Source organism: Aquarana catesbeiana, linkage group LG02 (assembly GCF_042186555.1).
Source record: "Aquarana catesbeiana isolate 2022-GZ linkage group LG02, ASM4218655v1, whole genome shotgun sequence".
NCBI classification, from domain to species: domain Eukaryota; kingdom Metazoa; phylum Chordata; class Amphibia; order Anura; family Ranidae; genus Aquarana; species Aquarana catesbeiana.
Window position 1 is genome coordinate 709,712,457 of NC_133325.1, and position 17,930 is coordinate 709,730,386.

The window sequence follows — 17,930 nt, forward strand, 5'->3', positions numbered from 1 at the left end:
AATATTTACAAAAATGTGAGGGATGTAGTCACTTTTGTGAGATACTGTAAATGAAGTGCAGTAACGTATAGAAGCAAGCAAACACGCAGAATTCCCTCTGCTGAATTAAAACCAGTACAGGATAGATTCTGGTTGGTTACTGTCAGTTACCTCAGCTAAAGCCCAACTATGGCCAAAACCTTTAATTTAGCTTTGATAGAGTGGAGAAACTTTAGCAGGGTTTTACTGCTATGATCTTAATGGAGAGATTTCCCTTCATTTATCAGCTCCTTGATCACAGAACAAGAAATGAGAGAAAGTGATTTCATGTGGATAACCAGATACAGACAGCAAAACAGACTTGTCTCTAGGTATAATATGTAGAACGAACTTCAGAGGTACGCTGTTTTTTCTTCTTGTAATTGAGATTTGTTTAAAACCTTTCCCTTAATTAAGTATAAAAAAAATGGAAATTCAGCTCAAAGCTCCATGTCCATATAATAACTGTCCCACAATTATGTCAAAGGAGATGCATCATATATAGAGTTTGATCATTCAAAAACATTTGCAAGCAGGAAGCATAGCAAAGAAAGTGTCTTACACACGGCCGGACTTCCCAACAGAAAAAGTCAGATGGGAGCTTTTGGTCAGACATTCCGACTGTGTGTATGTCCCATCGACTTTTTCTGTCGGCATTTCCAACGGACTCAGATATAGAACATGCTCTAAATCTTTCTGTCGGAAATGCCGACGGAGTTTAGCCCATTGGCAAGTCCGCTCATGTGTACGGGGCATAAGTTCTCCTACATGCAACTAGCCCAGCTGTTTAAGTATATCTACACAGATATCAATTCAAACAATCCCTTTGATGAGCAAGTACAATTTCTGCTGACACGTGGTTCTGGATAATCCCTTGTATAATTCTAGAGAAATTAATAAATGATTGTAATAACAAGGCATGTTCACAAACATATGGATCTCTACCAAGTAAGTTCACGTCAACTAAACCTAGTTTGTTTGCAACCCGGCAAGATATGTTTGCACCTTAAAGTTTCAGATTATAATTATGCAGACTGATATAAATGCCTTTAAAGACATACAGTATGTTCAAATCCAATTAAATGGAGAAAAAAATCTTTACTGCTAGATTTGTGCTAGTCTTTCAACCTGACGCTGTACATGAGGTGCACTGGATCACATAAAATTGATGTGGAGAGCTCTGTCCTGAAGGTGCCCTTGGCAATCGCAGAATCTCATTTTTTATTTCTGTACTATTTCTGGGCACTTATTTTTTAAATTCTGTCATTGGTTTCCCCCTGAATAATTCTCTTGAGGCCGATACTCTGCAGAGGATCAGGCAAAAATAGATATATTAAACATATTTTATCACTTTCTACAGATGTGACTGATGAAAATGTTCATATCCGCTATGTAACCATTTTCATTTCTTGTTTGTAATCTCCTTGGAATGCAAAATGCTTATTAAAGTTAAAGGGTATACAAAATGAAAAACTAGTGATCTACTATGGATGGTTTCAACAGAAGAATTCTCCTGTTGTCTGTTACTATATTAAAAGAGAAGAAAAGCCAAAGCTCATTTGGCTGTACATTCATGGATCACAGGAGTGCAGTTCGTGCTGCACTCCTGTGACCCGTTTTCAGCAGACAGCAGGCTGAAGTCCGCTATCAGCTGATGTCACAGAGCTGGTTCAGGCTGGGAAAAGATTGCGACCATATGCTTGGGATCCACCCACATGCATGGACTGGCACCCGGCTCAGCCTCTCCACAAGTTGCAAAGAGCCTGAGCCAGCTGCTCCCACCCCCTTCACAGCCCAACGCTCCAGTGAGTGTGGGGGGGGGGGGACAGAGCAGTGAGCCGGTAACAGTCACCAGCTCTCTGCACACGGAGCAGTTAGAACCAAGCGATCAGCTGTGTTTGATTGCTCGGTTCTCAGCCTTAGAGCTGGCAGGGGGCAGATGCAGCATCAGACCAATGCTGAATCCACCTAGGTAAGTATGACTCCCCCCCCCCAAAAAAAACTCAACTTCTCTTTTAAGATGGATTACAGAAGAAAAGAATAGCCATAGTAAAGTTAAACTGCAGAGAAACTGCTTAGTACACAGATGAAATGCAAATATATGAACTGTTTTAACTGTTAGAGGATTTGAATTTCTCTCTGTCTTGTCCAGATATTTACACAGCTCAACCAGTTTGCACAACCAGGCTGAAGATCTGATTTTTTCCCTACTGCAGTTAGTCTGGTTTCACACAGGCTTTCTGATCAGGTCCCCCTGTCAGTATTTCAGGCGGACCTGATTGGACTATCCTACCTCTTTATGGAGAGGCACATGTCAGCAGACCCGCCAGCATCCAATCCAATCATGGAAAGTCTGTTTCCATCTGACTTCAAGAAGGGCCCAGAGGGCCTTCTGGGGTAAATAGAACCTGAAGATGTCCACTGGGAAAAATTCATCCAAAGGTTTCTTGAAACTCACTTGCTCTCAGATTGCACGGGTTAGCTGGTAAATGTATCTTCCCAGCCGAGCCTGGCAACACTTCACTTACTGCCCCTATGGATTGAAGGGTCAATCATCAGCTTCCGCTCCTCTCCCCTTCCAGCCCGGCAGAAAGCATTTGCATTGGCATCCAGCCATGCAGAGGCCTCAGTAGCCAATTCAAAGATGTGTGACTGACCACCCGTCACTATCCGGAGTCTGGCCAAAAACAGCATGGCATACGTGGCATGCAGTTGCTGCAACCTTTTCTTCACGTCAGCGAATTCAGCTTGGCAGCGTTGCACTTCTGCAGAATAATCAGGGTAAAATAAAACACGCACTCCATTATACTGTATATTGCGCCGTTCTCTTGCTTGGGGAAGCACAATTTCTTTGTCTTTGCATTTAAGCAGCCTGGCTAATAAGGTGCGTGGGGGATACCCTAGCCGGAGGGCCCCCGGTGGCACTCTATGGGCACGTTCTACTGTGAATAGCGGGGTAAACACCTTCTTCCCAAAATGTTCCAGAAGCCATTTTTCAACAAATTCAGTGGGGTCTCTACCCTCTGTTTTTTCTGGGAGCCCCGCGATACGGACGTTGTTTCGTCTCAGACGGTTTTCAATATTGTCTGTTTTGAGTTTGTTTGCCCTTGCGAGCCTGGCTGTAATCTGCGTGTCACTTATGAGCGGGGTCAGTTTGTCTTCTATATCGCTAATACGCCCCTCAGCTGCTGTGGTGCGCTCTCTGGTTTTCTGTAGGTCATGGCAGATGAACCCCAATTCCTCCTTGAGACGCCCAAAATGCTCCTGGAGAGTGTGTACTGATGCAGTGCACAACTCTCAGGATTTCAGCTAATGTGGGTTGGTCAGCCGCATCACCCTCCTCATCTTCCTCCATGTCATGAGAGGACTGGTCAGTGCTGCCCGAGGGGCCCTGGGTAGGCCACGCATCCTACGGCTGGGTGTGGAACACAGCGGGGTTAACTGACATGTTGTCCCCATCCCCCTGCCCAACAGCGCCCCACAGCTTCTAGGTATAGTATAGCATGTCCCGGGGGGTCTTTCGCGATGCCCTTAGGTGTCTTAGGGGGCTTACCCTGATCCTTTGGCTTGTCTGGTCCACGTGGACGCTGGGAGACGGAGCTGTGACGACATATTGGATCTTCGGCAGGCCTCCTGTTTCCCTCCGTTTGCAGGTCAACATTGCGTCCATGGAGTTCGGCAGCGGTACCGGGTGTGTCAGGGGAGTGTACCGGTGGGTGCAGGAGCAAAGTCCAGAGGGATTGCAGGCTGGGAGAAGGATCAATATCGGATCAGGATCGGGAGTGCTGTGAAACACATCCTCTCACATGCCGCTCTTGGTCACGCCCCCGAACACCATACTTTGAATGTATGCTTCACGGTCTGATGTGAAAACATATTGTCACAAGAGAAACACCAACATTTTGGGCTATTTCTTTTCTCATTGCAACATAGGTGTTTATTTACTAAAGCTGGAGAGTGCAAAATCAGTCTCACTTCTGCATCGAAACCAATCATCTTCTAGGTTTTATTGCCAAGCTTAATTGAACAAGCTGAGGTTAGAAGCTGATTGGTTTTTCTGCAGAAGTGAGACTGATTTTGCACTCTCCAGCTAAATAAACTCCATAGTGGCAAAAGTGGCAAATGAACAAATATTTACATCAAACTGGCCAATGGGAACCCAGTACTAGCTACTCATGATGTTACTACAATATCAAATCCCTGCCAAAACCTGTAAAAATCCCATAATCATCAATCAAGATAACCAATAACACCAGAAATAAATTGCCTAAAAAAAAACAACAAAATATTCCAAATAAAAACAACAAAGTTGTTTTTGATTCTTTTCCCCTGATTAAAAGGTGATCAAAGTTCACAGTCTATTCACAGCACAGCAGAAGTGTGAGAGAACGGGCTTGATGCAATACTTGGGTAGCAAGTGATAAATATAATTTTTTTTTGTGCAATATTTTATATTTAACTGATAAAAAAGGACATTTTTAGTCTTTTAGTCCTGAATATAATACAGAATAATCCTATGAATAAAATATAAACATTCCCTTTCAAATAAATATTTTCCAGTGTAGCCAATTAAAAGCTATGATGCAGGTTTAGTCTTTACTTAAAGTGGATATAAACCAGATTCATGAAATTTGATCTGGGCACATATATCTGTGGTGTTCATCTCTCTCCAAAGCACTGAGTCCCATGTGTCTTTCTGCTGCTCCGTTCCTCTGTTATCAGCATGATAACTTCTGACAAGTTCTCCGACACAGGAGATAAAAGCAGCTACAAATTTGTATCGGGAAGGGTGCTATGAATAGATGCGCAGAGAGCTTGTCTATTCACCGCACTGCAAGTATCTTAGTTCCTCTGCCTATGTGGAGGGAAAGGGGGGGTGCCTTTCCTCCAATCAGCTGTCACACAGTGTATGCCAGGACTCCACTCCCAGTGCTGGAACAGGAAGTAAAAATTCTCACACTGACTTCTGTCGAATGGTCATGCTGGAAAACCAGCATTTGATCAGTGCATGCAGCCACTGGGCCGCAGCACTGATCAGTGTATTCTGATGGCAAGGGAGTCCTGCTGTCAGAATACAATGACACAATGGGGAGGACTTCCCCATCCACCTCAAATTTGTCGATGGGGAAATCAACTCAGTATTTTTCGTTCAGCGGGCTGTACTGTATGGCCAGCTTTAATCTCTGACAGTGAACTCTATAACCCTGGTGGTAACTCCTTCTCTGCTAGTCACAGCCACATGTCATGTAAACACCAGAGTTAAAACGCTCCCTTTTCTTGATGGTCTAGTTCTATCTCTGGAATCCTGCCCCAGGCTGTCTACAAAATTCCTCTATGATTAAAATAAAATGACTTGTACAAAAATATATCAATCAGGCTGAAAAATCACCTTAAAAATAACAAGTTTACCTTAAGTTCACAATATAAAGAAACCACCTGGAGTGACATTTTGGTTTCTCCAGAAGCAGTATACCCACATTCTATGACTGGAGTCTCTTCGTGTAATTAGTAATGCTATTTTAGCATGCCAATAGGACAAATGCATGTCACTAGGCTTGAAGTGCACAAACAATGTTGCACGGCATGTGCTCACATCAATATGCCTGCAGTGAAGCTCTATTTAATTTTCACCAACAATCAACCAGTGTAGTGTTAATAATCTAACTATAATATGCCTGTAGAAGCACAAGACATCTTTTGTATCCGTTACAGAAATTACAGATGCATTGTCAGTGTTTTTTACCCTGTCATTTCTAGAAAAAAATCTCTACATATTGTAGATTAAAAGAGAAGTTTGGGAATCTAAAAAATAAAATAAAAATCTGACTCATCTAGATGGCTGCAGCACCAATCCCAGCTGCCGATGTCCCCTGCTGCCTCTAAGGTGAGAACCAAGCAATTAAACACAACTGATTGCTCAGATCTTGGTCCTCAGCCTGCAGAGAGCCGGTGACTGTCAGTCACCGGCTCTCTGCTCTGCCTCTCCAGTGCTCACTGGAGCGCCAGGCTGTGGAGGGGGGGCTCAGGCTCTCAGCGGATCACTTCGGGGCTGAGCCAGCTGCTGGTCCAGGCATCTGGGCAGATCCTGACTGTAAAGTTGGGATCTTTCCCAAGCCTGGACTGGCTCTGTGATGTCAGCCGACAGTAGACTTTAGCCCGCTGTCAGCTGAAAACAGGAGTGCAGAACGAAATACACTCCTGTGACCCACAGGATAAGTATAGCCAAAGAAGCTCTGGCCATACTTCTCCTTTAAAGACGCACGCTAGGGAAAAAGCAGATTATTGTATTAAGAAGTGTTGCAACAAAATGAAGAACTAAGCTCAGTAGTTTAAAGTTGCTTGGTGTTCCCATGAGTGTTCCTTCACCACTTCAAATCAACACACTACACACAAGGCTCAGGATACATACAGGTAGGAGATGATAGTTGCTAAAATCGGCTACTTTTTTAGGTACATTTACTTGTGTATGCAAATAGTCAAAAGAAGAATTATCTGGCTCAACTAAATACATGGCACAGGCATTCCTAGTCAAAAGATTCAAGGGTATATCAAACTTTGGGGAAAATAATAAAGAAAAATGCGTGATGTAAGCAACTTGTTGATGCTATATGTGAAGACTGCAGCATCTCAGAAACTGCTGGCCTCCTGGGATTTTCATGTATTGCAATCTGCAGAGTTTACAGAGAATGGTCAAGACAACAAAGAACAAGAAGTTCAGAGGAACATTGCTAAACTTGTCAGAAGAAGCAGAAGTCTTCAACTGCTCATAGGCATACTAAAAGAGAAGCTTCTCCTGATAGGCCACACACACTGATACTTACCTTACCTGCTCTTCCGTGCCACTACATTTACCTGTCAGAGTGCGGAGTCTCAACCATGTATTAACACCAATGCCAGAGCTAACACAGAGCCTTCTCCTCTCTCTCTCACATGGGAGTGTTCAGACTTTGCGCTTGTATGCACTGCATCTGAGTATTTTTCAATTCAGTTAAATGAACTGGTGGAGGAGTGCAACAAGGCAGGAGCATAACTACAGGGGTCACAATTGTGACCCAACTGCTGTACACCTCAATAGGAGGGGCGGTGGGGGCTCCTTCCTGCAGCCACTGAAAACCCGCTTCTCCCCCCCTCCCTTCCGCAGGTATTCAGTGGCTGTAGGAGGAAAATAGAGGGGATGGGTTTGTCTACATGCCACCCCTGCTGCTCCTCCTATCCAGATCCCCCTGCCCTACTGTGTTGCTCTCCTGTAAATTCCCCCCTCATCCTCCCGCAGCTCCGTCGGCTTCTCCCCTATTCTCTACAGCCAGCTGCTGCAGAGAACTGTCAGGATGGAAAACAGGGAAATATGTATTCACCGGCCCCTTCCTTGTCTGAATGATCAGTACCAATCACTGACTCTGTCTATTCATAACTGAAGCATAGTAAACTGTGTTTACTATGCTTCAGTTTGTGAATGAATAAGCAGCTCTGTAGAGCTGTCCATTCATTCTGTGCCACTGAGGCTGCAGAGATGGAAATTGAGGGCTGTGTCCTCTATCTCCCTTCTTTGTGTCAAAGGAGAAGCATTAGAGGTCTGTTTAGACCCCACAAAAGCTCCCCAATGGGGCTCCTAAAAAATTATAAAAAAAATAAAAATGTAAAATAAAATAAAATGGTAAAAAATAACAAAAAAACAACTACTTATACCAGTGGTGGAACTACCAGGGTCACAAACATCACACTTGCGTTCCGCCATCGTGCTTGGAGTGAAGGTCCCCAGGCTCGGAGCGAACGGCCGCGGCCGGGGGTCAGAGGGGCCCTTCATGGTTTCTTGCACCAAGGCCCTGAAGTTTCTAGTTACACCTCTGCAACAAGGTGTATATCAGTGTAGGACTAGGGGTCGGGTTATGGTGTAAAAGGAATGTCTCTACATAAATGTGTAGCATGCAAATCTTCAGAAGCTATCTAGTCACCATGGTCTAAATCTCTGGGAAAGGTTTCCAGAACTCCTCCATAAATTCACGCAATGAAGAAAAAAGGCAAAAGGAGGTTCTACCTGGTACTAAACATATCTTTGCAATAAAGTGACAAGTGGGTGCACACATGAAAGAAGACATTCTTAAGATTTTTTTGTATGGTGTCCCTTATCTGTATAGGGTCAAAGCTTTCTAAATATTTTGTTAATGCAGCATAAAGATCTTGTAGAGTTTGTTTTTGGAGATTTGAAAAAAATGTGTATACATTCTAAGTGGCTTTAAACAGATAAAAATGTGTTTACAGACTAACTTTTGTCATTTCAAATAGTGAAGTAGTAAAGAAGTGAGTAGGATTTCTTGTTGTCACAAAACAAACAAGACAATTCAAAGTGTAATTCCAGAGAGCGACAAATACAATAATGTGCAAACAGGCGTGTTCAAATACCAGCAATAGGAATGCTTAACATTTCCTTACACAATTTGTTTAGATTAAAGGTGGTAATCAGTACTGTAGGCGAGTGTCAGCGCAAATATTAGAAACAACATAGTCATACGTCCTTGTGAAGGAAAGACATGCATCTAGGCAAAGTTATTTAGCAATGGCTACATCTTCAAAGGGTACAAGAGGTAAGGCTGCCTCGTTAAAATGCTGTTTTTAGAGCATTTTTAAGAACAATAGTCCAACATTAAAATGAATAAATATTAGGAAGTTGGCCATCAGTGCCCAGCCAAGTCCTGCCGCTCCCAGCCTTGCCCTGCTAATGCTAACGAGAGTTATTAAAGAGAAAATGATGCTGGTGCTGCAACTATGTAGGAGCTGATGTTTACAACAGGATTAATCCCACTGTTTGAGTCATAGTACAGCACAGCACACGTGGAAAGTCAAGTAACGACTTCTTTTAGGAACACAAACACATCAGCTTTACAATCAGCTTTGCAAATCAGCTTTACAATAGGTAAACTTTAATGAATGTCATATTTCTTACTTTGCTTATAGCTTTACTTTAATCTAACTTTATCTGTTACTTACATTGTGATGGTCTTCTATTGTCCTCTAAAGCGCAACTTCAGCCAAAACTTGGCTGATTTATATTTTTATTCGTGATAGTAAAGGAAAAAATATCAGCATATAGAAGATTCAATGAAACAGGAGTTGTAGCTGACAGAAAAGAGTATAAAAATAGACAAAAGGAGGCCAAACACATTATTAGTGCTGCCAAAGCACAGAAAGAAGAGGAAATTGCTAAATCTATTAAGAAAGGAGATAATACATTAGTGATAGAAGGAAAAAATACAATGGGATCACTTAAATGAAACTAAGCACGCTTATGTTGAGGGAGACTTGGATGTAGTAAACAATTACTTCTGTTCAGTCTTCCTAGAAATAAATTGCACTAACAATGCCAAGTTGGGGAATCATATTGGTTCTAGTAGTGACAGCTCATTTTTAGGATTTCTGGAGACAGAGGTAGCAGAGGAACTGGCTTGGTTAAAACCTAAAAAAGCAATAGGCCCTGATGGTATTTACCTCAGAGTTCTAAGATAACTTCAAGGTATAGTTGTTGGACCATTAATATATATTTTTAATCAATCTCTTCTAACAGGGGAAGTTCCCCATGATGAAAAAGAAGAATCATTGATCACTTAAAAATAAATACACAACTTGCTGACCCAAAGCAGCATGGCTTTACTGAGGGCAGATCATGTCAGACTAATCTGATTATATTTTTTTACTATATTACCAATGTTTTGGACCAGGGTGGTGCTGTAGACATGGCATACAATGGGTATAGAAAAGAATCACCCCCCTTTAAAATAAGCAAATGTTCTTGCTTTGCAGCCTGAAATGAAGACAGACACAGTAACTGCATTTACTCAGTACAACTTATAACAGCCAAGTGAAAGATATAACATCAACATGTCAGAATTATATATTTTTTTTAATTCAAAAACAGAATCACAGAGTTGAAAAAAGGATACCCCCCTCCTAAAAATGACTTGTAAAAGCAATCAGGTGTAGCTAATCACCTTCTCAGTGGCACACAAAGCCATTTGAATTTCAACTGTGATCAGCTATGGTCATTTTGATTAGTTCAGCATGAAGGGAGCTTTCCTGGAGCATTCCCTGGTAGTGCATCTGAAGCAAACAAACAACCATGGGTGGCAAGGCACTGTCAAAAAATCTCCAGGATAGAATTATGGATAGGCACAAGTCAGGCGATGGATACAAAATGTTTTTCAAAGGTTTTATCAATGCCTAGAAGCACAGTGAAGTCTATTATTAAGAAAAAGAAGATACAATGGTACAACGCAGACCCTCTCTGGACCAGTACGTCGCTCCAAACTGGATGAAAGAGCCAGGAGGAAACTGGTCAGAGAGGCTACCAAGTGGAATAGTGCAACCCTGAAGCAGTTGCAGGAATTTATGACAAATGAGTGGTCATTGTGTGCATGTGACAACAATATCACAAATTATCCACACATGTGGCTTGTATGGGAGGGTTGCAAAAAAAAGCCACATGCAGTCACAACTGAGTGCTACCAAAATGCACCTTAAGGCTGGGTTCACACTATTGCAATTTGCATGTCAGGAGCCTGTGACCGGCTCTCAATGGAGCCGATTCACACAGCACCGTGACGGCTGTGGAGCGAATTGCACAGGAGTCCTTTGTGTCTTCTGGTCTGTTTCAGGTCCAGATTCAGCCAAAAATTCGGACCAAAATTGGACCTAAAACAGTGAACAGGGACGCACCAGACCCCTGCTGTGAGCCACTCCACACGGAGATGTGAACCCAGCCTAAAGATTCTGAGGCCACATAGAAAAATGTGTTATGGTCAGATGTGGTAATATCCTGTTATGGGGGTGTTTCTCTACAGCAGGGACTGGAGCACTTGTCAGAAAAAAAGGAAAATGGATGGGGCAAAATACTGTCAAATTTTTGAGGAAAATCTACTGCCCGCTGCCAGAAAGTTGTCAATGGGAAGAAGGTTTACCTTCCAACATGACACTGACCCAGAGCACACAGCAAAAATGACCACGCATTGGTTGAATGAGAAAAAGTTCAATGTCCTTGCATGGCCTAGTCAGAGCCCAGACCTAAAGTCCATTCAAAATCTGTGGAATGACTTGAAGACTGCAGTCCACAAACAGTCACCATCAAATTTAAATGAACTTGAGCAGTTCTGCAAAGAAGAGTGGGCAAATATTGCAAAGTCTAGATGTGCAATGTTAGTGGAGACATCCCAACAGACAAAGGGATGTAATTAAAGCAAATGGTGGTTCAACAAAATACTGACACAAGGGAGTGATTTTTTTTTCCAATTCAGTGATTCTGTTTTTTTATTTTATTTTTTAATGACATGTTGGTGTTAAAGCTGTCACTTGGATGTTTTAAGTTGCACTGAGTAAATACAGCTGGAAAAAAAAACTGTTTGTCTTCGGTTCAGGCTGCAAAGCAACGGAATGTCATTATTTTAAAGGGGAATGATTTTTTTCTATACCCACTGTAATTTCAGCAAGGCATTTGATACAGTTCTACATAATGATCTAATACAAACATAGTACAAGCTAAGACTTAACCCTTGGGTGGTTCAGTGGATATGCAGTTGGCTAAAGGATAGATACCATGTGGTTGTAAATCGGGTTCACTCAGAACAGAGACCAGTCATTAGTGGTGTACCACAAGGCTCTGTACTAGGTCCTGTTCTTTTTAATCTATATGTAAGTAATATAACTAAAGGTTTGTTGGGAAAGGTATGTCTTTTTTCTGATGATACAAAGGTGTGTAATAGGGTTGATATCCCTGGAGGTGTCTGTAACATAGAACATGAGTTAGCATTGCTGGAAGATTGGTCAAAGCAGTGGAGACTGCAGTTCAAGGTTTCTAAATGTAAAATAATGCTCCTAGGAAAAAGGAATCCCTTGAGAGTGTACAAAAATTAGGGGGGTACAGTGTTAGTCAGTACTACAAAGGAAAAAGATTTTGGGGTACTTATTTCAGATCGCGAAATGAGCAAACAGTGTAAGCAGTACGAAAAGTGAATAGAATTCTAGGATGCATCACTAGAGGGATCACCAGCAGGAGGGAGAAGGTTCTGATTCCTCTATATAGATTTTTTGGTGAGACCACATTTAGAATACTGTGTCCAGTTCTGGAGACCTCACTTACACAAAGATCTTGATAAGATAGAATGAGTCCAGAGATGGGTAACAAACATGGTGAAAGGTCTGTGGGATAAAACACATGAAGAGCAACTTCAGGAACTTAAAGCGGAGTTCCACTCAAAAGTGGAACTTCCACTTATCCCCCCCCCCTCCAGTGCCACATTTGGCACCTTTCAGGGGGGGAGGGGGGAACAGGGACCTGGTTTTGACAAGTACCGTTCCCCACTTCTGGTAGACCGGGCCACAGCCCGGTCCCGGTCTCCCGGAAGTTCGCCCCCACCTCCTTCCTCCGCCGCCGGACGAATTAGAAGGTGCTGCGCGCATGTGCAGTAGGGACCCAGCTGTGAAGCCGAAAGGCTTCAATTCCAGGTTCCCTTACCAGAAATGCCAGCGGCTGCACCCGACAGCAGATCCGAAGATCTGCTGGGGTGCAGACATCACAGGCTCCCTGGACAAGTAAGTGTCCATATATTAAATTTCAGCAGCTGCAGTATTTGTAGCTGCAGACTTTACATTTTTCGTAGGGGGGCTGGACCTCCTCTTTAATATGTACAATCTGGAAGAAATAAAGGAAAGGGGAGACAAGACTGAAACCTTTAAATACATGAAGGGTGTGAATAAGGTTCAGGAGGGCAGATTTTTCAATTTGAAACCAAAATCAAGAACACTGGGACATGACCTCAAACTAACTTGAGAAACGTTCAAAACTAATCTTAGAAAGTATTATTTTACTGAAAGGGTAGTTGATGCTTGGAATAAACTTCCAGCAGAGGTAGTGAACCAGTCAACGTTAAATGGTGCATGGGACAAACATACATCTTTACGCAGACAAAAAAGTTAATGAAAAATAAATAAATAATTGGCAGACGTGATGGACTACTCTGTCTTTTTTCTGCTGTCACTTTTCTATGTTTCTATGTCTTTGATACTGGTAATGAGAATTCACCTAACTTCCCGCATCCATGAAAGAAATGAGGCAAGCGGGACTGGAAGACAGGGGCAGCAATACTAACCTGTCAGAGATTCTAGCACTTCTCTGTGTTACTGAAAATATTACAGTCTGCTTCCCCCACTGAAAAGATTTCTTGTCTCTCCCTGACCCAACAGGAATAGAGGGTAATTGTTTCCAAAGGAGGGTCACAGACCACCTTAAAAAAAGGTAAGAGGTAGTCAAAATAAAGGTTTGGCTAGAGTTGAAATAGGTGTGCGGACATTGCCAGCCTAGTAGTTACTAGTCAAGCTTGCAGGTTGGGAGCTCTGACTTCCTCAGCTGAATAATTCTCAGGTCAACAACTCACTCAGTTGTGAAGCCTGAGGATCAGCAGCACAATTAGCCTTAAGGAAGCAGGCAATGGCAGTACATAATGGGTTCTCCTTGAGGATGTAATGTGTTAAACCCTATTCTACGCTTTTTGGAAACCACACAAAACTGAAATATCTACTCTGGCTGAGACTAGCATTTAAAGCGAGGTTCCACCCAAATTTTGAACAATATCTGTATGTATTCTCTTCCTTGCCTAGAAGCTGACATGCCGTTTAAAAAAATTTAAATCGCCGTAATTACCTTTTATTTTTCTATTCTTCTTTGCACTTCCTGGTTCTGCTCCTGTGGGAGTAGGCATGTTTCTAGCCTCTCCCAGACTCCTGGGAGCTAGTCTCAGGCTTCCCAGGATGCCACTGAGCATGTGCGGGAACGAGCAGTGAATGCTGGGTGCACAGCATTCACCACATCCAGGAAATAAATGCTTGTGGGCTTCAAATGCCCACAATGAAGATGGAAACCGCCTGCAGCGAATAATATAAGTTATTCTTTCCGACGAAATCTGACACAGTCGGACATATTACATACAATATGTGAGTATGTAATGCTGAGAAGAAAAGTTTGTGAATGAACTAAAAAAAAAAAAAAAACGATAGATAGGTGGACCCCCGCTTTAAAATAACCTATATTTCTTTGTTATATAAAGTAGCAGAATGATAAACGATACTTACAGGCCTCTTCTTACCCACACAGACTGGGTGTAGAAGTGGAGGTCCTCGCTCAGGACAGAAGTGACAGCCTCCTCGAAATGCATCTCTCTCCCCTCACAGGAGTCCAGAGCAAATAAACTAATAGAGGGCTCTGCAAAGACCTGCAATCAGATAAAACACTTTCATAAGGATTTGAATACTGAAAATAATAGATCTTCATCTCCTACAAGGAGAATGAATGGGGTTGATTTATTAAAGAAGTAGAACAAGTCAGCCACATACTTCCCTATACCTGGTGCATGTGGTCCTCTTGCTATGGTTATATCAATACAGATGCCAGCTTTGCCAGTCTGGTGAGGCACTGTGCACCTTTTTCTGGGTTGTTATTAGCAAAAAATAAATTAACAAACCAAAAATGATAAATATAAAAAACACAGATCTTTGGACTCCCCATGACTTGAGCTGCAATTTATACTAGATATCAGTCACCCTTAAAATGGCGTGATTTTGGTCATGAACACAATTGTAGCAGCCACATTTATTATTAAAGTGGAGGTAAGCTCCACTTTTGATCTTGTACCTGAAAGTAAGCCTATAGTAAGGCTTACCTGTAGGTACAGTGAATATCTCCTAAACTTGAACTGTTTAGGAGGTATTCACAAGCGAAGCTGCCGTTGACGTCACCGACGCACGCGCACTGAAGGAATGACAAACTGTGCCATACCTTCAGAGCTCCGTGCCGGAGCCGAGGGCTCCTGCGCGTGGGACTGACATCATTGTGACTCTGGCCATTCATACAGCCAGAGCATGCGAACCTGAAAGGAAGACAGGGTGAAGGTGGGCGAGGTTTGGTAACAGCGCTGTGTGGGAGGGATCCGCTTTACAGGTAAGTCTGTCATACTGTGCTAGTATGCGGTGCATGCTAGTACATTATGACGTAACCCCACAGGGGGGCCCGCCTAAGTTTTATTTCAGTGGCATTTACTGCCGCTTTAAAGCTCAGATACTTTTTTTTTTTTTTTATCAGTTTTGAACACAATGTTGAAATTAGTAAAACCTGTGTGTTTCTTTCTCTTATCCATCACCTGAACAGGAATTGAGGGAAAATGTATACAGGGCTATACCATCATTGCAGCATTGTAAAGTTTCAAGTTTTCTGCACACAGATGGTACAACTTAAACATATTTTGGAGAATTGTTTAAATTATATAAGCGGAAGAGACCTAAAATCCAGTGACTGGCTAATAATGTATAGCGCATTGGGGACAATGAACATGAGATGTGCACAGATGTCTTACATAATCCATTGGCCGGATATATTTGATCTCAGCTGCAGGACATCCACAAGATGCCAAGTCAGGGAAATGTCCCTCTTCTAACACACACACATTGTCACATGCATCAGCTTGGTAGCACAACAGCCAGCTGGAAAACACAAGAGAAGGATGATAACATTTTTAATTTACAAGCCGCATGATTAAATAAAAATGCATCTAAAACAATTTTAGCAATGCCCACATATTGCACATCAGTTTATAGAATAAATGAATTCTTGCCAAATTGGACAACACAATCTAATGTCCCTGCCAGTAAGTTATTAAATATATTAGTCTTCATTACAGCTTTAAACAAAAGCACTAAAATATTTTTATTTTTGATATTATCATATGTGATAACACTTTATTATTATACAGTAAAATGTAAAATTTTTCTTTCTCCTCTTGCAGTGTTTCCCTAAACTTGATCTCACGTCTACATAATGCAAAGGAAGCTCAACTCCACTGCTGAGATGTCACAAAATTCACTTATGCATATGTCATACATTGCCGGTGGGTGTCAGGATGGGCTTATACAGCAGGTATCAACTAATTATGTATCCTATCTGCTTATCTGTAAAGCTTGAGGCACCTATGTCAAAAGGGGTTTTAGGTTCGGAATGTCTTTGAATGCTACCCAAAACATAATGATCATGGTTAAACTATAATAATAAGAAGTCAAGTCGCTAGTGTAATCAAACTAAAATTTGGCAATCCTATGAACTTGTTGACTTTCTTGTAGTTTCACAAACAAAAGTACATGATACTACACACTATCAACTTGTTCGATATTAGCTTTACATTCCTAAATGTAAAGTCTCTAAAATAAGAGTCACAATGTAACTGCAGGAAGAGCAAAGCTGTACTTTTCTATTGTAATCTACGGGTTAACCAATTTTGCCCCACTACCCATAAATTATTACTTGTTATTAAAACGAATGCATGACATTAATCTCTAATTAAGAACTGGGGGGGGGGGGGCAAGGCAGCACTCAACCCCCTTAGGCCCCTTTCACACTGGGGCGGCTTGCAGGCGTTATTGCGCTAAAAATACCGCCTGCAAAACAGCCTCCGCTGTTTGTTCAGTGTGAAAGCCTGAGGGCTTTCACACTGAAGCGGTGCGCTGGCAGGAGAAGAAAAAAAATCTCCTGTCAGCCACATCTTTGGAGCGGTGAAGGAGCGGTGTATTCACCGCTCCTTCACCGCTCCTGTCCATTGAAATCAATGGGACAGCGCGGCTATACTGCGGCTATAGCTGCGCTATACGAGTGGTTTTAACCCTTTTTCGGCCGCCAGCGGGGGGTTAAAACCGCACCGCTAGCGGCCGAATACCGCGGTAAAGCAGCGCTGTTTTACTGCCGACGCCCCCTACCGCCCCAGTGTGAAAGGGGCCTTAAGAAAAATGTAGGATTTGTATATTTGAGTGCCCTGGGTTTGTACTACAAGGACACTCATGAAAATAATATCTTATAATATTAAAGGTGAGTGCATGCAATTGAGCAATTATAGCTATAACTTTAGGGACTTTACAGCTAGTAAAGTCTTGTTTTAAAAGGGAAAGTCCAATGATACCTATATCAACCTTTTCAGAAGGTGCCAGTTGGTTAAACAATCAGGATCTTAGTTTGTGGCTCCATCCACCATAGCCCTGTTTCCTAATTATTTCACAAATGGGAAAAAGTCTCTATGTGTAGTCATCCATAGACAGACCGAAAAAAAAAAAAATAGTATACTTTATAAATGTAGGATTCTCTTTAGCGCATGTTTGGTGCAATATAGGTGGGTTAAAAAGAAAGCACACTATATGTACTGTATTTAATTAATACTGTACAAGTAAAAGCCATCTTACCATCCCCTTAGGACCTTGAAAGACTTGGGCATGAAAGAAATGAAGTCTGACACTTGTTGTGTGAAGTCAACACTCTCCCCTTGAAAATTTGTACTTTGGTATGCTTTTATCTGCAACAAAACAAAAAAATATAATTGTTTTCTGCAAATTTATGGGTCTTCTACACATAGATACATTAGGTAGTCACATTCATTCGGACTTGTTCTGTGATGTTGAACTCCAAGTAGCTTCCCCAAAACTGAAGAACGTTAGCAATCACTAGAGCCTTTCACACTGAAACATAACTGCTGGGGTGCATTTTCATACTGCTGCAGTTGGGGCAGATTTCTTTAGGCTGAATTGATCAGCTTTATACAAGAATGCCTTTAAAGTGTCACTAAACCCACATCATAAAAAGCTATCAATAAATGGTGCATTTCATGCTGTTCTTACTTACTCAGTCACTATGAGATTAGTTTTCTGTATTTTGCAAAAAAAAAACTGAGTGATCCTGCTGCTCTCGATCTCCTCCTTCTGTTCATGTCCCCAATTCAGCTAGGGATTTTGCAGCTGTGGTGGCAACTTTGCACATGCTCAGTTTTCATTGAGTTTCTATGCTGAGCATTTCCTCCCTTTTCACATCTGAGCAGCCCATGTGACTATACTGTGTGCACACA

At 42.0% G+C, this 17,930-nt stretch overlaps 1 protein-coding gene across 1 annotated transcript in view; it reads right to left on the reverse strand.

Moving 5' to 3' along the window:
• CRYBG3 (crystallin beta-gamma domain containing 3) overlaps positions 1–17,930 on the reverse strand; it is a 300,493-nt gene that overhangs the window by 19,426 nt on the left and 263,137 nt on the right. The window contains exons 16-18 of the mRNA XM_073616985.1: positions 17,275–17,384; positions 15,408–15,534; positions 14,131–14,270 (exon numbers count right to left, since the gene is read on the reverse strand). Coding sequence (XP_073473086.1) covers positions 14,131–14,270; positions 15,408–15,534; positions 17,275–17,384 — 377 coding nt within the window. The remainder of the gene's footprint in view (positions 1–14,130; positions 14,271–15,407; positions 15,535–17,274; positions 17,385–17,930) is intronic.